Source organism: Vombatus ursinus, unplaced genomic scaffold, assembly GCF_900497805.2.
Source record: "Vombatus ursinus unplaced genomic scaffold, bare-nosed wombat genome assembly UNPS02011431.1, whole genome shotgun sequence".
NCBI classification, from domain to species: Eukaryota; Metazoa; Chordata; class Mammalia; order Diprotodontia; family Vombatidae; genus Vombatus; species Vombatus ursinus.
In genome coordinates this window covers 6409161-6434220 of record NW_020951209.1, presented here as the reverse complement: position 1 = coordinate 6434220, position 25060 = coordinate 6409161, and the positions used below count along the sequence as shown (strand labels likewise).

At 38.7% G+C, this 25060-nt stretch overlaps 1 protein-coding gene across 1 annotated transcript in view; it reads right to left on the bottom strand.

The window, feature by feature from the left end:
• The window catches only part of TSPAN11 (tetraspanin 11), a 164123-nt gene that overhangs the window by 57340 nt on the left and 81723 nt on the right, over positions 1-25060 (bottom strand). The window contains exon 3 of the mRNA XM_027856440.1: positions 20186-20377. Coding sequence (XP_027712241.1) covers positions 20186-20377 — 192 coding nt within the window. The remainder of the gene's footprint in view (positions 1-20185; positions 20378-25060) is intronic.

The following is a 25060-nucleotide window of genomic DNA, read 5'->3' as shown; positions in this document are numbered from 1 at the left end:
ATCTATCTATCTATCTATCTATCTATCTATCTATCTATCTATCTATCTATCTATTTTTGGTGACTAAGTGTTTATAAAAGTTTCTGTAGAACCACAGCCCCAAGTGCAGGAGCAGAATTCATGAACTTCTTCTTCTGTCCATAGCCATTGCCAACCTCTCTTCCTTCTGCAACAAAATTGCTAGTAGGATGCCCAAAGGGCAACCAAACTGTTTATAGTCTTTGACCCAGCAATACCACTACTAGATCTGTATCCCAAAGAGATCATAAAAAAGTGAAAAGGACAGACATGTGAAAAAATATTTATAGCAGCTCTTTTTTGGTGGCCAAGGATTGGAAACTGAGGGGTTGCCCATCAATTGAGGAATGGCTGAACAAGTTGTGGTATATGAATGTAATGGAATACTATTGTGCTATAAGAAATGATGAGCAAGAGGATTTCAGAAAAACCTGGAAAGACTTGTTTGAACTGATGCAAAGTGAAATATGCAGAACCAGGAAAACATAGTACACAGTACAGCAACACTGTGTGATGATCAGCTATGAATGACTTAGCTCTTCTCAGCAATTCACTGATCTAGGACAATTACAAAGGACTCATGATGGAAGATGCTATCCATATCCAGATAAAGAACTGATAGACTCTGAATGCAGATCAAAACATACTATTTTCACTTTATTTTTTCATGGTTTTTTCCTTTTCATCTGTTTCTTCTTTCACAACTGAGACTAATATGGAAATATATTTTACATGACTGCACATATATAACCTATATCAAATTGCTTGCCATTTTAGGAAGAGGTGAGGAGAGGGAGGGAGAAAAATTTGGAACTCAAAATCTCGTAAAAATGAATGCTAAAAATTGTCTTTATATATAATTGGAAAAAATAGTATTTAAAAATTGCTAGTAGGGCTAAAGAAAGTAAGACACTACAACAAGGTACTTGGTCCTTGAGGGAAGGAGTCAGGCAGGCTTAGGCAGAGGGAGTCATATGGAACCAGGCTGATTTGATCTGTTTGAAGTGTCTTTGCCTCAAAAATAACTCAGAGCCTGCAATTTGATACCAACAGCTCTATGATTGTTATCACTACCACTATGATCCCATGGCAGCTGGGGGCTTCATCCAAGGGCAGACAAAGTATAATCAGGAAGCACTGAGCTTACTCTAGGACTGCCTCAAGAAGGTGGGCACATGGCCCTGTTGGACCTGAGCTTTCTGCTTCTGCTTCAGGGTCCACTGCTACTCCTGCCAAGTCTCCTTCCCTGTGAAGCACTGGCTGCCACTTTCCCTGTTTCTTTCTTGGCTGGTGGCTCTTCATCATCTCCTTTGTAATCAGCTCTGTCTCTTTGATATGGATCAGAAATTTGTACATCTCATCACTTCAGGATTATACTCTCTTGATAGGTCATCAAATTGGGAGTCCTGGTCTACCTTCTTCCTGACAGGGACAACCCAATGCAAAAATGAAACCCAGCTCTAGGAATGCAATTTCCAGGAGCCTTATCTGGTGTTCCTGTATCATGGACTAGGGCAGCTCTCTGAGGCTGGTCCTTGTCAGTTGGTATATTGGTATATTGGTATATTTTTGTTCCCACCTGGCCTTGCAGATCAACAGTTTCTTAGAGATATGGTGGCCACCATTGTCCAGACTCTCCAGGTTAAGACAGGCCTGGGCAATATAGTTGTGAACCTCAGCTCTTCCCACCCTTCTTGAGGTCTGTTATTTAGCGAGCTTTCCCCTCCTTCCAAATCTAATGCCTAAGTAGCCTCTTTCATGAAGTTGTTTGCTTTCACTTCTTATGGCACAGAGGTGCCTCGCTGAATAGAATGGTAGGGGGTACAAGGAACACAGTCCTTGCTGTCAGAAGGACCCCAACCCAAATGAATGAAGCACAATTTCACTTGGCTGCCAACATTGACTAATTCCTGCCTTTGGTCCTGTACTGTGCATATCATTTTCTTGCTTACCTATTTCTTTCCCTGGATTCTGATTTGGTCTAAGTCTTTCTCAGATGTTTGCTGCCTTCAATTCTATACCATGTGCATCAACCTTTGATTAGTTGCTTCAGATTTATGCCCTAATTTAGCCCAAGTACTTTTTGGATATTGTTGCTGCCTTATATTTAATTTCACTTCTATAGTTAATCAAGCAAGCAAGTATTTATTAATCTATGTGCCAACCACTGTGCTAGGTGCAGGGAACAGAAAGACAAAACAATGAAAATAATCCTTGCTCTCAAGGAGCATACATACTAAAAAGCCAGGCCAAAAAAAAAAAAGGTAGACTGTTCAGCAGGCAGGCTGAATTTAGTTACTTAACTCCTCCCCACCTTTGATGGACTAAGACTTTCTCTTATCCTCATTCCCTCGCTGAGGTTTTTTTCTTCCAATGTGGCTGTCTGGCCAAAGTGTCAGAACCTAACTCAGTTCAGTCAACCAGCACTATGATTACTGACATGCCTTAATCCAAAGGGACACTGTGGTGAATGTATTCTCTCTGCTCTGGGGAGCTATTAAAATAAGTCAGTAAATCTTCACTTCATCTTTGAATATAAGCTTCCAGACAGGAGGTGGTGGCTAAGCCATAGATTAAATCTCCTTCCTTCTCTTCTGGGTTTTCCAATCACTTCCCCTTAGTACTGCATCAATGGGCTTGTACAAACAGCTTACTGATTAACTATAGTTTTAATAGCATAGTTATTAAGGCAAAACTTAGACATAAAATTTCCAACCACCTGTGGCTTAGTCAGTCACTATGTAATGTTTCAGTTTTCCAAGGAAATGATCGACTATCACACTCTTCATAGCAGCTATTTCAAATCTCTTTCCTCTTCAAACCTCTTACACATCTTTCCTTCCTCCCCATGTTGATCTTCAGCAGAGAACTTTGCCTCCTTTACTGAGAATATAGAGGCTATCCTCCATGACCTCCCTCTTTTCCTTCATTTTACATCTCACAATCCTTCTATATCATTCTCTATTTTCTCCTACTTTGGTCAAGTCTATGAATGTGAAAGGTGGCCTTCTTCTTTCAAAGTCCAACCTCTCCACCTGTGCTCTTGATTTCATTCTCTCCCATATCCTCTGGGGGTTTGCCTCTGCAATCATTTCCTCCTTTGCTTATCTCCAACCTCATTTTATTGACACACTCCTTCTTTACTACCTTAAAACATACTTGAGTCTTCCCATCCTTTAAAAACTTTACCTTAACTCTGCTATCTCCTTGAGCCATTTAGTGTCTTATAGCTCTTCTCTAACTTGCAGCCAAACTCCCGGAAAGGGATGGCTACACTTAGTGCCTTCATTTCATCACTTCCCATTCATTTCCCCATTCTTTTCTGAATCTCTATAGTCTACTCTTTGCTTTAAGAAAAGAGAGAGATTTGGTTCCTCCAAGTCCCAGCTCAATTTATACATTCTCTGTATATATCTTTCATGAACTGGGTTATTTACATGTTGTCTCCCCCATTAGAGTGCGAGCTCCTCGAGGGCAGGGACTGTTTTTGCCTTTCTTTGTATCCCTGGAACTTAGTACATTGCCTTGCACAGAGTAAGTGCTTAATAATTGCTTGCTGACTGGCTGAAAGCCTCTAGCCTTTAACAAGGTAGAACCAAGGGAAATGAAAAACAATAAATAAGCAAATAAGATGCTTTGAGTTTTTGTCATAATTTTTTCTTATTTAAATTTTTTGCATATTTACATGAATTAGTCATAACAATTTGGATTATAATCAAACTGCAATTATAATTAAGTTTAACTCTGTATGCTTTCTGACTTATTTTTAAAGATTTTTTTGTATTGATGCCTTTTAAAAAACATCCCATTCATTTCCGAACATATCTCTCTGCTTTTCCCTAGCCAGCAAACCATCTCCTAGAATTAAGATTGGAAAACAGCAGTTCAGCAAAACCCACCAATGCATTGACTATATCTGTTAGTATATGCAATTTTCTACATACATATTTTCTCATCTCTGAAATGAAGTAAAGAAGATATAAATGAGATAATATTTGTAAAGTGTTTAGCACAGTGCCTGACACATAGAAGTTACTATATAATTGCTTATTATCTTCCCCTTCCTTTCCTCTTTCCTATTTTCTCAACTTTTCTCTATGGCTAAGTTAGGTAAAAGTACAACAATGAATGAATCCTGCAAGGCTTCTTAAGATGACAAGAGAAATTCTAAGAACCTCTGGAATGGTTCATGAGAGTTATCACAGAACTCAGTATGAAAATATCAAAGAAATAAGGAGAGAAATTTGAGCTCCAGATGAAGAAATGAAAAAGTCTAACAAGAGATAATTTGAAACAGAAGATAGATCATAGATCTAGAAGGGAACTCAGAGGCCATCTAGTTTAACTAGATATTTTACATATGTGGTACTTGAAGCCTAGAGAGGTTAAATAAAAGTAAGAAGTATCAGAAACAGTATTTGAACCCAGATTATCTGACTTTTAAGTCAATGTTCTTTCCTCTGTACCATGCTTCCTTCTTGGATATGTTCCAAAACAGGAGAGCCTCTGAAAAAGAAAATCATAGATTTGGAATGCCAAAATGCTGGGGCAGAAGGAAAATTAGTAGAAAAAAAAAGAAAACAAAAGTGGAAGAACATATGACAGCTATATAAAACAAGACTATTGAACTTACAGATAGGATATGAAGAGATAAGTGAAGGATAAAAACATCAGGAAAAAGAAAACCTGAATAGTATATGTCAACAAATTTTACAAGACTATTGCCCGGAAATATTAGAAACAGATATCAAAATACAGGTCAAAAGAATATACACAATGGGAACAGAAAGAAATTCAAAACTTAACTCAGCAAGAACATTACAATTAATTTCAGAATTATGATATCAAACAACAAATTTTCAGGTAGCAAAAAAAAGACTACATTTGTAAGGAAAATTATTTAGGATCAAAGAGGATTACTCTTTATTAATAAGAAATCAAAGGAAAAATTAGAATGTAATGTACCAAAAAACAACAGATATTGATTGACCCTCTGAAACATCATATGTTACAAATCTGAATCTATATGTCACAGAAAATGAGATGTCTAGCAAAATGCAAAATTTGAGTTATTACTTCAAAAGAACCCAGAAGTGAGTTCAAGCAAACTGCCTAAATACTTTCTGATATGAAAGAATAAGAAATGCAATGTTGATTTTCATGTGGCTTGACCTAGAAGGGCCCATAAATGTGGGATGACAGAGCTTTTCTATTTATTTTATTTTCTTTAAAACACACACACACATACACACACTTAGAGACATTAATAAGACAGAGAACATCAATAGAGAGAGAGAGAATTTAAGAAGCAAAATATATACTAATGGGAAAAATCAACAAGAGAGTTAAGAGGAAGAAGTGAATTAATATTTCAGGGACAAAAATATCATTAGTAAATCACCATTGTAAGTGGTAGAAGAATAAAAAGGAAGCCCACTTTGGTGGGGAGAGGACAAGGTAGGCTAGGGACAGTGGAAAGAGTGGGAGTTTGGTACTTTGAACAGAAAGGTAACATTCTGGTAACATCTTGATATGATCCCACAATGAGGACAGCCAGTTACGTGGGGCGTTTACAACTAATTAAGCTGAAGTTGAGGGGACGGAGCATTTTGCTTTGGTTTTGCCTTTCTGTTTCCCATCTCACATAAAAATACAACACCTAATTCTCCCTGTGTTTCTATCACTATTTCATTCATGTAAAATTTTTCAGTGATATCACTTTGTTTTATTTTTTTTAATATTTTCTTTGTATATCGCCTAAATTTCCAAATATATCCCTGCTCCATACACTACCCAGCAAGTCGTCTCTTGTAATAAAGATTAAAAAAAGGAAAGAGAGAGAAAAAAATTTAGTTAAGCCAACCTACACAACAACTAAGTCTGACAGTATGTGCAATATTCCACCCTCTACAGTCCCCCACTTCTTCAATGAAAGGGATTACAGTTGGATTTACACATTTTCTTAACTATTCTCTAGGACCAAGCTTCCTAGGCATAATTATACAACATTCATTTTCTCTCTCTCTCTCTCTCTCTCTCTCTGTCCCCCCACCGCATGTCTCTGCCTCTCTCTTTTTCTCTGTTTCGCTCTCTTTTCGAGAGAACAATATACAAAATGGTCACAAAAATATAAAGGAACACTTTAGAACTCTGATCAATACAGTGGTGACTCCAGAGGACTTCTGGTTAGTATGCCTAGGTACAGAATTGAGGCATACATTTGCAGACAGGTACAACGTGTTGATTTGTTTCATTTGTACTCATTTGTTACAAGGGAGGGTTCTGGGTAGAGGGAATCATTAAGAAGTTAAAGTGATGGAAAAAATAAAAGAGCACCAATAAAAGATTAAAAAGAAAAAAAAAAGAAGAGAACATTGCAAACCTTAAAGTTCAATGTCAAAATGTCAATCAGTCAACAAGCATTTATTAAGCATTTACTATGTGCCAGGCATTGTGCCAAGCACTAAAGACACAAAGAAATGGAAAAAAAGGTCAATGACTATTATTATTATTACCGCAGAGGGAGGAAAACACTTTGCAAGCCTTAAAATATTATATTGTTGTTGCTGTTCAGTCATTACCCCATTTGGGATTTTCTTGGCAAAGATACTGGAATGGTTTGCCATTTCCTTTTCCAGCTCATTTTACAGATGAGGAAACTGAGGCAAATAGGGTTAAGTGACTTGCTCATGGGTCACATAGCTAGTAAGTGTTCGAGGCTGTATTTGAATTTAGGAAGATGAGTCTTCCTGACTTCAGGCCTGCCGCTCTATTTACTGCTTAGCTGCCCAAAGCCATTGTATTTATGTGGAAAAGTTCACATGCCTTTAGTGAATGCTCACTATGGAAACACATCAGGAGCAGTGACTGATAAATTCAGAGAGGCCAAAAGATATGTGCTTGAGTGGGGGGCAGGGGGGATTTGGTGGGTGAGGAGGGCAGGACATGAAGGGAAGGAAAAGAGAACACAGATATAGGCCAGAGGGGAGAATAAAAATTGAGTTATATTATTGCCATCTGCTGTCTCTATTGAAGGCAATTAGCCACAGTCTACCAAATCTAGTCAGGTGTTGCAGCCTGGAGATGTGGGCAACTGTGTGCCTGAGGCTGCAGGGGCCACACAGCTGGTCTTAATAACTAATTATGTGGCAGGCACACTAAAGACAAGGAGAGATATATGCTTGTGCTGGTGTTGGAAGGCATGGTAGTAAAAACTAATTTTTGAGAGTGTCAAGTTTGTATGTGGAATTCTGAGAAATTAAGTATGATTGTAGAGGAAAAGGTGACTCTGGAACATTAAATTGGTGTGAAGAAACGGGGAGATGGCGGGAGAGAGAGAGAGACAGAGACACAGAGAGGCAGAGACAGAGAGAGAGGCAGAGATACAGACAGAAAAACAGAGAGACAGAGAGACAGAGACAGAGACAGAGACAGAGAGAGAGAGAGAGACAGACAGACAGACACACACACACACACACACACACACACACACACACACAGAGACAGAGAGAGGCAGAAAGACAGAGAAAGAAGCTTGAAGCCCTGATAGGTGTGCCAGGTGTGTTGCATGCAATGGGAGATAACCTGTATTCTAGGTCTGAGGCCAGCCCTCTATCTTCCCTCCAACCTCTAGTAAAGCTTGTACTGGGGCTGTGGTTTAAAAAAAGAAAAAAAAAGGAGCCCGATTGGACTTTACTATTTCAATGGTAAATTTCTGAGCTCCCTGTACTCACTTCACAGGAGAAGAGAGCCCTAGGAAGGGAGATGGGTGGTGGTTGCAAGTAGAGCCGAAATTCAGGACTTTATTCCTAAAGCACAGGTCTGATCATGTCACTCCCTTGCTTGTTATAATCAAGTGGTTCCCTATTACCTTTAGGATTAAGTACAATTTCCTCTGCTGGGCATTTAGAGCCCTTCACAGCCTGGTTCCAATCTTTCTTTCGAGGCTTATAATACATTATTTACCTTCACAAGCTACAGTTCAACCTAACTTATCTTCTTACTGTTCTTCTCACATGACATTGTGTCGTTCATCTCCATGCTTCTGTACTCTCCCATACTCAGAACGAACATCCCCTCTCCTTATTTTCTTTCAGTTCTCAGCTCAAACATGACCTTTTACACAAGTCTTTTCCTGATCACCATAGTTTCTAGTGCTTCTTCCCAAAATGACCTTATATTAATTTTTATATACATTTTGCATATTTGCATACTATATATGCTTACGCATGTGCGTATATGTATATACATATTATAAACATACACATATATATGTATACATCTATGAATGTGTGTATATCTATCTATGTATATCTATATCTATCTATATCTATATCTATATATATATATATATACACACATCTTTCCCAAGAGGTATCATGGCATAGTAGATAGAGAACTGGCCTCAGTACTAGGTTTACATCCTGTCTCTGACACACACTGGCTGTGTAATCCTAGGCAAGTTATTCAACCTCTCAAATCTCGCCTATAAATTGCAGAGGATATGCTGATTTGAATTAGTCAGGGAGTTTCTTCACTTGGGAGTTCTCTATACCAATTAAATAACAGGCTTTGATTTGGGACAGTCAGGGTCTAAAAGGGCAATCTTAGAACTTGCAAATGAGTCCATGCAAAGACTAAAAGGGGCACCATCTCATTGTCTCCATTACCTGCCTCTTATATCCTGTAATTCCAACAAGCAAACCAAGTCTCAATTAATAATTACTTATTAATAGTGCTAGTTAATAATTAAAAACCAGTGGTAATAAAAACTAATTATTTTTCTTTTTTTTAAAAAAATTATTTATTTATTTTTAGCTTTCAACATTTACTTCCATAAGATTTTGAGTTCCAAATTTTCTCTCCATCTTTCCCCTCCCCATACCCCAAGATGGCATGTAAATTGATATAGGCTCAACATATACATTCATATTAAACCTATTTTCACATTAGTCATGTTGTAAGATAAATACTTATTAATGGAGAATATTAACTATTAATTCCTGATAAAGATGATTGTTGATATTAATAAGTAATTAATTAGTAATTGAGATCCCTAATTTCCTTATTGGAATTGCAGGATGTAAGAGATGAGTAATGGAGATGATGAGATGGTACTCCTTTTAGTCTTTGTGTGACTTCATTTGCAAATGATAAGAATGCCCTTTTTAGACCCTGACTATCCACCTAGGGTAGCTCATGCACAGGGAAGGAGCAAGGGGAAGGGGGAAGGAAATAAGCACTTACAAAATGCACTAGACCACTTCCCCAACCCCTTTTAATTCCAGTGCCCTCTCTGTATTGTTTTATTTCCTATTTATTCTATACATAGTTTGCTTTGTATATATTTACTTGCATGTTGTCTCCTTCATTAGCCTGTAAGCTCTATGAGGGCAGGGATTGTCTTTTGCTTCTTTTTGTATCCCTAGCACTTAGCACAGAACCTGGAACATAGTAGGAACTTAATAGATGTTTATTGATTGCTTGATTGGGAGACCAAGATTTCATTTTGGATGAGCCAAAACTGGAGGTGGTATGACTATAGCCAAGCACTAGAGCACCATTTATCAGAGAAGCATCCACTGAGATCCAATGGGGCAGTGAGCAGTTGATCAAGTGGAGACTTAAAGATCAAGATCAGTGGGACCAGTGTGAGGGCTTCAGTGACCTTGCAATTTGGTAGCATTCGAGGTATAAGATGGCCACTGTGTTTTCTGTGTGTGTGTGCCTATCCGTTTTTAAAATCTGTGTGCATCTACTTTTCCAACTGACACTGTGTATTTGTGAGAGATTATTCTCCGGGCTTATGGAGGAGATGTTTTGTTGCTACAGTTCTTTACATGCCATTTTAGTAAATATCTTTGCTTTGAGCTAATTGTGTCCACTGGCTGACTAACTTCAAAGTAAACATACTGGTGGGGGTTTGTAATTTATAGGTTTGGGACTACAAAATCATAGACTACCTTGAATTTTGGTGAATAGAAGAATATCTTGCCTTAGGAGATCCAATTTGGGAGTATAAGCTATGGGGGATAGTCCATAGGGGTTCCAACCTATACATATTATACACACTGTTTCCTCTAAAAGAACGTAAGCTCCTTAAGGATAAGGGCTGTTTCATTTTTGTCTCTGTGTCCCCAATGCCTAGCACAATTCTGGCTGCTAATAGATGCTTCATAAACGTTTGTTGATTGGTGAAAGAGATAAACAGCAGTAGCATGATTATGAATGGGTTTATGACAGTAACATCAATATTATCATGGAGGCAGCTCCTTTTCCAGTGGCCTCGGAGGGATGGACAAGGGTGGTAGCATGCCTGAGGAAGCATTAGAGGGGAACAGGTGCTCATTTTGAGAAGGATTGAACAACCGAGTCTCCCAGGGCAGACCACATGGGCTACTTCCCCATTCTAGTATCCTATGAGGAACCAGTGATTGTCTAGTACAGGGGTGGGAAACCTGTGGCCTTTGCAGCCACATGTGGCCCTCTAGGTCCTTGAGTGCAGCCCTTTGATTGAGTACAAGTTTTACAGAAAAAATCCTTTTATTAAGGGGATTTGTTCTGTGAAGTTTAGATTCAGTCAAAGGGCCACACTTGAGGACCTAGAGGGCCACATTGACCATGAGGCTGCAGAGCTAACCTTAGAACTTAAGGAGTCTACTCTAGAGCCCAAATGGCTGGGGGACCACCCGGCATAGGCAGCCATCCCAGTGTGGACACTAAAAGATATGAATTGTGCTTCTAGAATGGAGTCTAGAAGTAATGGGCCCTCCAGTATCCCTGGAGCGGAGTTCAGATTGGGAGAGATGTGCCAAGGACTAGCCAGTAGATTTCAGTGAGGTTGCCATTAGGGGTCAGACAAGGGCCTCAAATTTCCATGATCTATTCACAATGGACCAGCCCAGGATTATGTTTTCCATGTGTGTGTATGGGTCTAAGATTTTGGCTAATTGGTGCAGGAACTTCTATCCCTGCCTAAATAGTGGACCTTGGCCATGTTGCTTCTCCAGGCTGGACTAATAAGGGTGAGGTAGAAACACTCTCCGTAACTAGAGTCCAGTTCCCAGGTCAGTGGAAGGTAGAGGCTGCAAAAGGAATTTGGGAGGTAGGAGACATCGTCTCAACATCCTGGGACAACTGAGAGGGGGATTAGGGTGGTCTTACATCAGAAAACAAAGAGAAAAGTCTAAATAGACCCTGGCAGAAGGAAAGGACAAGGAGGGAAGGCTGTGTCTGCTTTTTAAGAGCATGCAGCAGTGGCGTGGCATGGGATCTGAGGATAAAGTCAACCAAGTCTAAAGAAAAAAAGACTGAAGCCCAAGAAACAAGCAGAAACAAACAGAAGAGTTGAAGGGAGAAAATAAAGATAGACAAAACAAAGACTATTTACTCAGCCTTGGTCTATTTCACCATTTCCTGGGCATCTTAAGGAATCTCTGACCTCTGACCTCTGACCAGGTTCTTTCATTATCAATAAGCCCTGGCAGGGGCACATTTTCTGGATAGAGAGTATGCAAGCCCTTCTAAGGGCTGAACAGAATTGCTGTTGACAAGTACTTTAATTAGGCTGGCTTAATGCCAGTATCCTGTTTAGGTTCAATGTTAGGATGAAATAAGGCACTTATAACATGGATCATTGAACAGTTAACAAAATAAAATTTACTTATTCCTAGTGTCGCAATGTTGTTCAATAAGGATATGCTGGCACTTAGCTTTGGTAGACACAGCTCCCTTCATCTCTGTGAGGAAACTGGTCAGTAGGGCAAGGTGTGATAACTTGCTTGGGTCTTAGGATATCCACCAAATCAAAAAGGTACAGAAAGGTTGAGTGGGACTTTTTGAAATCAGGTCCTTCTGACTTTTTTTTTTTTTTTGAGGCAACTGGGTTTAGTGACTTGCCCAGGGTCACATAGCTAGGAAGTGTCTGAGGTCGCATTTGAACTCAGGTCCTACTGACTTCAGGGCTGATGCTCTAACCATTGTGGCGCCTAGCTGCCCTGGGTGGGACTTTTTATGCCCTTAGGTAACCAGGAAGCCACTCAAAGCATCTACTCAAAGGAAGAACAGCTTAAATTTTGTTCTACCTCCAGGTCAATTATGCCAACTTCATTGACTTATAGGGAAAATCCAGCCCAACCTATGTTGGGGTGGAGGGTGACGAAAGAGGGAACTCTGGTAGACACTGGTCCAATAACACTGATGATGATAGTACTAATAATAATGTTTCTAATTAAGAAGGGCTTTTGTTTAGGAGTGCAGTAATGCCAATTATACTAGTCCAAGTATAAGCTAGATGACAAGTCAGGAAGCTTGAAGAGGGCCTTTCTGCATTGTGTGGAACTTTGGAACCAGTAACTTCTAAGGTCACTTCAGAAGTTTGTACTTCTATGTTCATTAGCTTATCCATATATAATGTAATGCTTTTTCTTCTAGATCATAAAAGACTTTTCACATTAATCATCATATATCAGTGAAAGAAAGGATTACATAACATCTCTATTTTTAAAATGGAGATATCAATGAATAGAGAGATTAAGTGACTAGTTTGAGGGTGTACATGGAATGACAGAAGCAAGTTGTGGCTAGAATTCTGGTTTCCCAATTCATAGCGCAAAGAATTCTGTGCCCCTTATTTCCAGACCTTTTCTCCTATGAGTAAATTGTAGTTAATTTTGACTGAGGAATTCACCATTTTCTGTTTATTCCCTTTAAAAATCTGTTTTCCAGAGTTTCCTCTATGTCCCTACAAATACTAAAAAAAAAAAAAAAAACAACCCAACTCTAACAGAGACTCAGATCTTGATTATCCCAAACCATTCATCATTCAGGCAAAGACACAGAGGCCCCAGGTGTCTGTGTTCAAAGTGTGGATCATGACCTAAAAATATCTTTCCCCTTTGATCAGGATAGCTTCTGTCACAGTCATCGGCCGTGGGCTCTGGCGGGCTAAATTATCTGGCCTTCCTTGCACCACTGGCTCTAAAAAAGATCTGGTGTGAATAATTTAAATCCCATTCCCTTTCTCTCCTCTGTCGATTGCAGAAGTTGAGCTGATCATCATTTCAGCACCAGCTCTGATGTACTATTCTTGTCCCTTAATATATTTTCTTCTGGGGAAAGTGACTTTGAGGGGCTGCAGATGAGCCAAAAGGGTGTGGCTTCCTTTTGGGGAAGGGATTAGATGAGGAAAGTCAGCATGAAAAGGTGTTGTCATAGCTCTGAGATGTTTGCTCTTTTCTTTCTCACAGAGAATTTCATAATTAGGAGGAGCCTAAGAGGTCACCAACTCTAAACCATTCCCCTAAAGAGGAAACCATTTTGCAACATCCCTGACAAGTGGTCAGTTATCCTTTGTTGCAAGATCTCAGGTGAGGGGAGCTGACTACCTCCTGAAGCAGCCTGTTCCATTTTTGGAATTATTAGAGTGTTTTGAATTATTAGAGGATCTTTCATTACATCAAGCTGAAATCTTCATCTCTTAAATTTCTACCCATTACTTCTAGTTTGGACCTTAGGGGCCAAAGAGAAAGATTTTAATTCCCCCTTCCATGTGGCAGTCCTTAAAATATTTAAAGACAGATACCAGGTTCTTCCTAAGTCTTCTCATCTCCATTGTAAACACCCCAGGTCATTGAATGACCTTAAATTCTTTCCCCATTTTTATTGTACTCCTCTGGGTACTCTTCCTAGAGTGTGGTTTATGGAACTGGACACAACATTTCAGATATGGTCTGATTTGGGAAGATTTGGTAAAGCCAAACTCCTGCCTTCTTAGACACTAGGAAGATAATGTGTCTTCCTAATGCTTCCTAGACACTGGACCCTGTGAATTTCAGTGCAGCCTAAGATTCCATTAGCTTTATTGGGCTTCCATATCACACTGTTTACTCATACTGAACTAGTAGGCCACTGAAAGCCCCAGGTTCTTTTCAGATGATCTGTTGTCTAGTCACATCTCTCCTAGCTTGTATTTGTGAAGTTTATTTTTTGAACCCAAATATAAGAGTTTACATTTACCCTAATTAAATATCAGTTTATTAGATTTGACTCAACATTTTGCCCTACTGAGAATTTTTGGATATTGACTGACTGTCATCTAGGGTGCTAGCTATATCTCCTAGCTTTGTGACATTAGAAAATTTGTTAAACATGCCATCTATACTTTTCTACTGGGAGGCTAGGTAGTGCAGTGGATAGAGTGCTGGGCCTGGAGTCAGGAAGACACATCATCCTGAGTTCAAATCTGGCCTTGGACACTTACTAGCTGTGTGACCCTGGGCAAGTCACTTAACACTGTTTACCTCAGTTTCCTCATTTGTAAAATGACCTGGAGAAGGAAGGGGCAAACCACTCCAGTATTTTTGCCAAGAAAGCCCCAAATGGGGTCATGAAGAGTTGGTCACGACTGAAATGACTGAACAACAACAACAACATACCTTTCTAAAAGTAACTGACAAAAATGTTAAACACCATAGAGCTAAGCAAAGATCCTTGAGGCTCTTCACCAGTGATCCCCTTTGAGGCTGAAGTAAAGCCATTAACGACTTCACTTCACATCTAGCCATTCAGTCACTTTTAACAATTCTCCATCTTTCCCATGAGACTAGCAAGAGACTTTGTCAAATTGCCTGCTCTACTGGTTTAATAATCCTGTCAAAAAAGAAATAGTGTTAGCCTGGCATGACCTGTTCTTGATGAAGCCATGCCAACTCTTTGTGATTGCTGCTTTCTTTTCTATATGTTCACTAACTATCCCTGTAATAACTTAGAATTTAGTCAGGATTTGAAATCAAGCTCACTGGGCTTTGTGATTTGATTTCATAAAGGGCAGTTAAGTGCTTGCATTCTGTCTTTCTGTTTCTCTTGGGCTTCAACTCTCCATTAGCCAATTGTGTTCTTTCCATCTCTAAGATATTTTCCTTAGCAGAAAGAAGAAGTCAAATAATAATGAGTGGAGTAACTCTGCATTTTCACCTATATTTCACCTGTTATCACATTATCCTTTCTATTCTGTGCAATGGTTCTTTTCCTGCTTTGATTTTCCCCTTTCCCTCAATACGCTTGATCCCCCCTTTTGTCCTTAGAACTTCTCACTTGCCTCAGCTCATTCTGAGCTTTAGATTTCCTGATGGGATTCTTAAAGAATTATGCCATTCTTTTGCAGAGACAAGACAGAGACAGAGACAAACTGAATCAACAGAGGTAATTCCAAGGAGTGTGATCTGGCAGCAAAGAAGCAATCCAATGGTGGATTCCAGAGAGCATTATTCCTGACAGTCAGGAGTTGGGCTACCAAGGCCTGGTTGAGTGACCTACCTAGTGAAGACACTGTGCCTTGTAGGGAGCAGCATGAGGATATCACAAGAATGGAAAGTATATAGGGGCCCTATGGTATGTGAGCAGCTTTGGCTACATGTATTCTATACAGGTGTGCCTTACTACCAGTGTATGCTAAATTTGTGCCTACATTGATGCTGTATTTCTTTTTCAGAAAGTGGGCCCCATATTTGTGGAAAGAATATTTTGCAGCTATTCTTACTGTGTCTTCTTTGTAAATGCTTTTGATTTGAACTAATTGTGTCTACTGGCTGACTATGGAAAGTAAACACCATTGGAACTCATGAGCTATGGTTTTAAGAGTGTTCACCCACAGAGTACTTTGAACATGAGGTAATACCCATCTCTCTGGGGGACCTAACCTACAACCTACAAGTGTAAGTCTTGGGGTGGGGTGGGGTGTAGCATCCAGATGGGATGCTATAGTGGTTTCTTGGCTATGGCAAAAAAGACAAGCACTGTATGTCCCTGGCATATTACTGAAAAATTCTCCCTGATCTCTATGCTTCCTGAAGATATCAGTCTTTGGTTGTTTTTATAAGTAGTTCTTATAGCCAACTCCCCTGGAAAACTGACATTTATGATTCTGCTATTAGCTGTGATTTTTGGACAAACCATATCTTGCCCCTTCTTAGGGCCTCATTGTCCTCATTTACAAATTGAGAAGGTCATTGTTGTTTGTCCTTCATTTTCAAAGAGGACCGACAATGACATCATGGGGTGGTAACTTGACTTGCGTATGAATTATATTTAAGTGAGGAAAAGTTGCACAAAGTCGTCAGCCTCACTCTCCTTTCATGAGTCACTGAAGTCCAGTGTCAGGACAAAAGTTAAGATGACTGGTGATGACCTGGGATGCAGTGGATGACCTTAGCATCTTCTATGACTGACTAAGCTCTAAAGCACTCCATAGCCCCTTCCAAAAAAAGTAGATTATCTAGTTGCTCTCAATGAGTACAATTCCAAAGTTTTTTTTTTACAAAACCACAAAATGAGAGGTTATGACTAGATAATCGACAGTAGCTCAAATAATCTATGCTTCTTTGTGATTTGCCAAAGATTACATCATAAGTTAATGATAGAGAGAAGACTAGAACCTACATACAACTGTTAATGTCGTGCTCTTTCCATATGTTTAAACCAAACAGCTAATCTTATCTTTACCCAAACTGGAAGAACATCACACAAATGCCTTCTCTTCTCCTACTCTAAGGGTAAAGTACACACATATATACATATACATACACATACATACATATATATACATGTAAATATATACACACACACATATACACATATATAAATACACACATATATCTATCTTTATCCTGGATCTCTAAGATGAAGGATGGCAACAAACAGATCAATAACCTTCATCATTCTCCTTTGCACCTTCTGTTTCCCCGTTCAGTATCTGCAGGTGAACTTGGGGTCAGGAAACTTTGGTTAAACCTCGGCCACTCATTTACTAATTGTGTGATTTTGGGTGCCTCTGTGAGGCCAGATCCCTCCATTGTTCACTGAGAAGTTTGGAGTACATGGTCTCTAAGCTTCCTTCTGGCTCAGACAATGTGATGCTGTCATTCTGTGACCGACAGCCTGAGAGGATCGTGAAAAGGGGAGAACCACACACAGAGTCAGCATCTCTAGCTGATGGGCTCACACAGAGGGTGATGATGTCTCACTGTAACAAGGAAACATAGAAGGGAATGCTTAGAATAAGAATCAGAAGGGGGTTCTTGGAAAATGGAACAGAGAAGTTGGGTTTCAGGGCTTCCCCAAGAAGATATTTCCGTGATGCTCCATGAACACCAGTGGATGCTAATTATTAAGAATCATGCTGCCTTAAGTTTTTCATCCCTTTTCTATTTGGGCTCAAAGAATTCTTACCCACTCATTGTTCTTCATCCTCTGAATAATAATAATAGCTCATGTGTATAAAACACCTGTGACTCAGAAAAACATTTTCCTTGAAACAGCCCTATGAAGGCCCCCTTTGATGGATGGGAAAACCATGGCTCCATAAGTTCAATGACAAATAGAGTGTGGGACCAGATTCCAGTGTCATTTCCTCTCTACCATCTCACTTCCATCACCACCATCCCAATGGATTTTCATTCCCATATTAAGAATGAGGGAAAGGGAGGCACACAAAGGAAAGGGCCTTCCCCAAATTCACATGGTGAGTCAACAGCTCTCCTCCTTCCCAAGCCTATACTTTAGCCATTCAGGAAGGTCTTTTTGGCGCTAGCCTGAATCACTCCCAGTGTTGGTTTTTTGTTTTGTTCTTCAAAAAGACTGGTAGGCCACCACACTTTGTATAATATTCTTTACACCCACACCCCCTTTGCTTTCCCTTTTTCAGATTCATCAGACTCTGTTTCTTAAAGCCACCTTCCTTTTACATCCCAAGTGTATCTGGCTCTTGAAGCTGCTCTCCTCTCATATCCCAAGTATATTTGGGACTTCAGTTGCCTTGGCAATTTTATGGGGTAAACTTGCCTCTCCAAAGATCCTAATGCCCTCAGTGGAAGACAGGAGGCAGCATAAGGCCATCTGCCTGCAGGAGCCCTAAGTGCAATGGATTTGAACCAAAGCCCACATTTTCCAAGTACATGCATCTGTTTTTCCTCACTGCATGCTGAGAAATGATGTACCAGTTACTTTAGAGAAATTGAGTTTGCACAAGTCTTATCCTTCCATTAGATTACAAGGCAGAGAGAGGAGGGAGATCCCAGAGGGTCTGACTCAGCAGCTGAACTGAGTGCTGTAGTCTCTACTGAACACCAGTCTCCCAAAGCATGGCCCTGGGAGCCAGGATCTAGCTGACTTTTGTGAAGAGGAGGGATCCATTGCACACCTGCATTTCAGAAGAAAATTATATCTGCTGTGAATTATTGGTCACCAGAGGCTTTGAATTTCATGGTAACATTGCCCAAGGGAATTGATTTCCTTATCACCAAGTAGCTCTGCTGCAAATGAATGGGGTTGGTCATGTTCATGGGGTTGGGGTAGGTAAGGGAGGACGCTAGTGAACAAAGCACCACCTATCATGTGTTTCACAAATCTTGGCCCAGCTCCTTCAGAGCTGAATTTACCATCCCTTCCAAATGGTAGAGAAATAAGCCCTAGTATTTTTTTATATTCACAACTTTAAAAATGGTATCAGTTTTTCAGCAGGTGGAGCACAACAACAATAGGAAGGAGGACCTTTCCTGCCCTTTATCCATCATTCTCACCTTCCTCTGGCCTTTTGCCCGTAGCTGGGGACCGGTGGGGAGTTATTACTATCCTCCAAGCCCCTCTTCCAATTATATCACCTCCATCTCCATGAAGCCTTGCCAGACTACTTCAGTCCATAGCATTTGACCTCCTTACTGTACAAACCCCTCAGCAATTAATCATATAGCATCATACGACCTGACCTTTCCTGTGCTGTCAACTTCTGCTGTTATTTAACTTTACATGTGTGTCTGACCTTGCACAAATCAATTCCCCTAATTAGGCCAAATTTTCTATTGCGGGGAGATGGAGCAGGAGAGGTTCAATTTCATGATCTCTAAGGTCCTTCCTAGCCCTAACATGCAATTAGTCTATGATTTCTTAGCTCCTCAGCTACATGGTGAGTTTTTCATCTTTGTCTTCCCTGGGGAGCCTAATTTGGTGCCTGGAATATAGTTAGTACCCCAGAAATACTTGTCAATTGATTTGCTTTCCCTTCTGATTTTAATGAAAGAGGGATCTTATAAACTGTTGGGAGAGAGGAGCTGACCAGCACATCTGGCATGTAGCACCTGAGAAGGTAAGGTAAGGCAATAAAGATAAGGCTTGAAAATTGTGTCGTCTGTGTAATACTGTCCATCAAAGTCTTTGAACCTTTATTGTAATACACGATGTGTGGTAACAGAACAAATACCTAAGTGTCATGAAGAATGAAGGCATTAGAATATGTGAACTTATATAAGGTCACATTAAAAGGAGACTCTTATTTGTTCCCTTCTGAGTTTTGGGCCACAGGCAACCATCCATCATGTTTACCCCTAGTTCCAGCTTTGCTGACTATTCTATGGGGAAAACCTTGGCACTGAGCAAGGATAGGCTAGGCAAAAGCCTAGAGCAAGGAGAGACTTATGCAAAACCATAAGATCACTGAGGAACTGGTTGGAGTCTCTAAGGAAAAGATGTTTAATTTCAGCCTGACAGCCCTACTCTGTGAAGAAGGGTCGTCAATAAAAAGCATTAATTTTTCAGTCGTGTCTTACTCTTTGCTATCCCATTTGGAGTTTTCTTGGCAAAGATACAGGAGTGGTTTGTCATTTCCTTCTCCAGATCATTTGACAGATGAGGAAACTGAGGCAAAGAGGGTTAAGTGACTTGCCCAGGATCACACAGCTAAGTAAGTGTCTGAGGTCAGATTTGAACTCAGAAAGATAAGTCTGATTCCAGGCCCAACATTCTATCCACTGCGCTACCTAGCTGCCTACTATGTGACTGTAGGCAAATTACATCTCTGTACCTTTATTTGCAAAGTCAGTAGTTAGACTAGTCAGTCTCTAACAAAGCAAAGCTATCATAGTGAAAAGACCACTGGATTTAGAGGTAAAAAACCTAGGTTGCTGACTCTACCATTTGCTACTTGCGTAACCTTTGGTAAAGTCACTTTACTCCTGTTGGCCTTAGTTTCCTCATCTGTAAAATGAGTAGATGATCAATCTCTAAGGTCCCTTCCTAGAGCCTATGGTTCTAAGTTCAGCTCTGATTTGATGATCTCCCCACAGCCCTTTGGGGGGATTTTCCCACCTTGGACCCAAGAGAATACCCCAGGACTTACTGTGGAGAGGCAGCTCTTTTGCTCCCTGAGGACAGCACAGAATCCCAGGAAACCAGTCATCATCACCAGAGCTCCTGCAAAGATGAGGATGTAGGCAGAAGTGACAAATGTGCTGGAGGCCAGGATGCTCAGGTAGCCACTTTTCTCCACCAGGGTCCAGGTGCCTACAGCCAAGACAGCTGCTCCACCCACCTAAGTGAGAGAGAGAGAGAGAGGCAATAAGGTTAGGAGTAGGAACAATATCTACAAGGGATTCCTGCCCATGCATGCTAGACTATTTTTTTCTCCTTCAAAGATATTGAAACCAACCTTAAGACTTGGCCCAGGGGACTAAGATTTGAATTATCCATATAGCATCTGGGTGGCGTAAGTATAAAAGCTATTGCTGAAGAAGTCAGAAACTCCTTCCTTGACCACGGCAATTTCAAAAGCAGGGAAGCTACAATCATTAGAATCAACACTGTATCCTTGCTGAATAGTTTTGTCATGTTATGGCTATAGAAACTTGCTTTTGTTAACTCTTATCTAGTCTGTGAGTGTCTCATTTTGTTACAGTCCCAAACCTGAACTACAGACTGACCGAGGTAGGCCTCAAATACAATAGGGATTGAAACATATGGACAGGCAAGATAGAGAGCATAAAGGCAGGCATTAATGGCCCAGTGGGCTCATAATATGGGCTTTTAAAAGTCCAAATAAACAAATGGGTCTGGAGTCTGGCGCCCAACTCATCTAATTACTGGGAACAATGAGGTCTACCTGGTGGTAGAAAGAGCTTTAGAGAAGAATGGGCCTTCTATCCTTATTCTTTTACTTAATAGTTCTGTGACTATTGGGCACACCATTTAACTTTGCCAGGCCCACTTTCTTCACCTGTAAAAATGAGACGATTAGACTAGATGACCTTTCAGGTTCCTTAGACCTCTAATATTCTACAATGATATTAAGTTTGCAAATCACATAGATTTACTTAATTGGGCTTCATAATACAGAATTTTGGAATTGGAAGGGACCTCAGAGACCATCTCATCTGGCAAGCACCCAGCCAACAATTCCCTCTACAATATACCTGAAAAGTGGTCCATCCAGTCTCTACCTGAAGGCTTCCTGTAACAGAAAACCTACTACCTCTCAAGACATTAGTCCATACTTTTTGGATAGCTATAATTATTTTTTTAAATATATTTTTATTTATTTCATAATATTTTCCCAATTACATGTACATTTTTAAACATTCATTTAAAAAAAATTTTGAGTTCCAAATCTCTTCTTTTTTATTCTTCCTTTTGCCTTGAAAAGGTAAGCAATTTGATATCTATTCTACATATGAAGTCATACAAAACATATCTCCATGTTAGCTTTGCAAAAGAAAACACAGACAAGAAATAAAACAAGAAAAATAAAGAAAGTTTAAAAACTATGTTTCCATCTGCATTCAGAGTTCATCAGTTCTCTCTCCAGAGGTGGATAGCATTTTTCATCATAGGTCCTTTGGAATTGTCTTGAATCATTGTCTCGATCAGAGTAGCTAAGTCTTTCACGGTCAATCATCCTTACAATTTTGATATTGTAAAATGTTCTCCTGGTTCTGCTCACTTCATTTGGCATGAGTTCATCTAAGTCTTCCCAGGTTTTTCTGAAGTCATCCTGCTTCATCACAATCATATACCATAACTTGTTCCTCAATTGATGGGTATGCCTTCAATTTTTAATTCTTTTCCACCAGAAAAAGTTGTTGTAATTATTTTTGTACAAATAGCTCCTTTCCCCTTTTCTTTGATCTCTTTGGGATACAGACCTAGAAGAGCTATTGCTGGGTCAAAGGGTATGCACAATTTTCAAACCCTTTGGGCATAGTTTCAAGTTATTCCCCAGAATGGTTGGACTCCACTATCATAACTCCACTATCAACACATAAGTGACCCATTTTTTCCATATTCCCTGAAACATTTGTTATTTTTCTCTTCTGTCATGTTAGCTAATCTGAGAGGTATGAAGTAGTATCTCTGATTTGTTTTAATTTGCATTTTTCTAATGCAAATTAAAACATTTTTAAAAATTGATAGTTTTTGATAGCTTTTATTTCTTTTTCTGAAAATTTCCTATTTTTTGACCATTTATCAACTGGGTTCCCTACATATTTGAGAAATTAGGCCTTTATCAGAAAAAACTTGCTATGAAAATTCCCCCCATTTTCCTGTTTTCCTTCTAGTTTTGGTACATTGGTTTTGTTTGCTCAAAAGATTTTAAATTTCATGTAATCAAAATTATCTATTTTACTTCCTGTGATCCTCTGTATCTCTTGTTTAATAATAAACTCTTCCCTTATCCTATAGATCTGACAGGTATATTTTTCTATGCTCTCCTAATTTACCTATGATGTCACACTTTATGTCTAAATCTTTTATCTATTTTGATCTTTTGATTGCTATACAGTGTAATATGTTGGTCTATATCTATTTTCTGCCAAATTGCTTTCCAGTTTTTCCAGCAATTTTTGCCAAATGTTGAGTTCTCACCCTAAAAGCTTGTGTCTTTAGGTTTATCTAGATTACTACAGTCATTTACTACTGTGTATTGTAGACATAATCTAGTCCACTGATCCACCACTCTATTTCTTAGCCAGTACCAGATTGTTTTGATGCTTACTGTTTTGTAATATAGTGTGAAATCTGGAACTGCTAGGCCACCATCCTTTATATTTTTTAAAATTGATTTCTTTGGTATTTTTCACCTTTTGTTCTAGATAAATTTTGTTATTATTTTTTCTAGCTCTATAAAAGAATTTATGGTAGTTTGGTTGTTATGGAAGTTAATAAGCAAATTAACTTAAGTAGAATTGTCATTTATTATATTGGCTTGGCCCACCCATAATAAATTATATTTCTCCAATCTATCTTTATTTGCGTGAAAAGTGTTTTATAATTGTGTTCACATAATCCCTGGATTTGTCTTGGAGGAAAGACTCCCAAGTATTTTATATTGTCTGCAGTTACTTTAAGTGGAATTTCTCTTTCTATATCTTCCTGCTAGGTTTTGTTGGTAGGATATAGAAATGCTGATGATGTATGTGGGTTTATTTTATATCCTACAACTTTGCTGAAGTTGTTAATTACTTCAATAATTCAATCAATTTCAATTGATTCTCTAGGATTCTCTAATTATACTATCATATAATCTGCAAAGAGTGATAGTTTTGTTTCCTCATTGCCTATTCTAATTCCTTCAATTTCTTTTCCTTGTCTTACTGATATAGTTAGTATTTCTAATACAATATTGAATAATAGTGGTGCTAATAGGCATCCTTGCTTCACCCCTGATCTTATAAGGAAGGCTTTAAGTTTATCCATATTACAGGTAGTGCTTGCTCTTGGTTTTAGATAGATACTACTTAACATTTTAAGAAAGGCTCCATTTATTCCTATACTTTCTAGTGTTTTTAATAAGAATGGGTGATGTATTTTGTCAAAGGCCTTTTCTGCATTGATTGATAAAATTATATGATTGTTATTTTTATTATTGATATGGCTAATTATGTTCATGTTTTTCCTAATATTGAACCAGCCCAGCATTCCTGGTATAAATCCCACCTAGTCATAGTGTATGATCTCTGTGAAATATTGCTGTTATCTCCTTGCTAGTATTTTATTTAAAATGTTCTCATTGATATTCATTAAGGAAATTGGTCTATAGTTTTCTTTCTCTGTTTTGACTCTTCCTAGTTTAGATATCAGCACCATACATTGTGTCATAAAAGGAATTTGGTAGGAATCTTTCTTTACCTATTTTTTTTCAAAGTTTATATAGTATTAAGATTAATTGTTCCTTAAATGTTTGGCAGAGTTCACTGGTAAATCCATCTGATGCCGAGGGTTTTTTCTTAGGGAGATCATTTATAGTTTATTCAATTTCTTTTTCTAAGATAGGGTTATTTGAGCATTCTATTTCCTCTTCTGTTAGTCTGGGCAATTTATATTTTTCTAAACATTCATCCATTTCACTTTGATTGTCAGTTTTACTGGCATACAGTTGGCCAAAATAGCTCCTAATAACTGCTTTAATTTCATCTTCATTGGTGGTGAATTCACCTTTTTTCATTTTGGGTAATTTGGTTTTCTTCCTTTTTTTATATATCAAGTTAATCAATGGTTGATTTATTTTATTGGCTTTTTCATAACACCAGCTCCTAGTTTTATTTATTAGTCCAATGATTTTTTTTTAACTTTCAATTTTATTAATCTCTCCTTTGATTTTTCAGGATTTCTATTTTGGCATTTAATTGAGTAATTTGAATTTGTTTTTTCTAGTTTTTTTTTTTTAGCAGCATAACTAATTCATTGATCTGCTCTTTCTCTCTTTTATTGATGCATGCATTTAGAGATATAAAATTTCTCCTAAGTACTGCTTTGGCTGCATCCCACAGATTCTGGAATATTGTCTCATTGTTATTCTCTTTAATGAAATTATTGATTGTTTCTATGTTTGTTCTTTGACCCACTTATTTTTGAGGATTAGATCATTTAGTTTTAATTAATTTTTAATCTATGCTTCCATGGCCCTTTAATGAATGTAATTTTTATTGCATTATGGTCTAAAAAGGGTGAATTTAATATTTATGCTTTTCTATATTATCTTGTGAGGCTTTTATGCCCTAATACATGATCACTTTTTGCAAAGGTTCCTTATATAGCTGAAAAAAAGATATACTCCTTTCTATTCCCATTCAGTTTTCTCTAGAGATCTATCATATCTAACTCTTCTCAGGTTCTATTCATCTCCTTGACTTCTTTCTTATTTATTTTATAATTAGATCTATGTAGCTCTGAGAAGGGAAAGCTGAGGTCCCCCACTAGTAAGTTTTACTGTCTGTTTCCT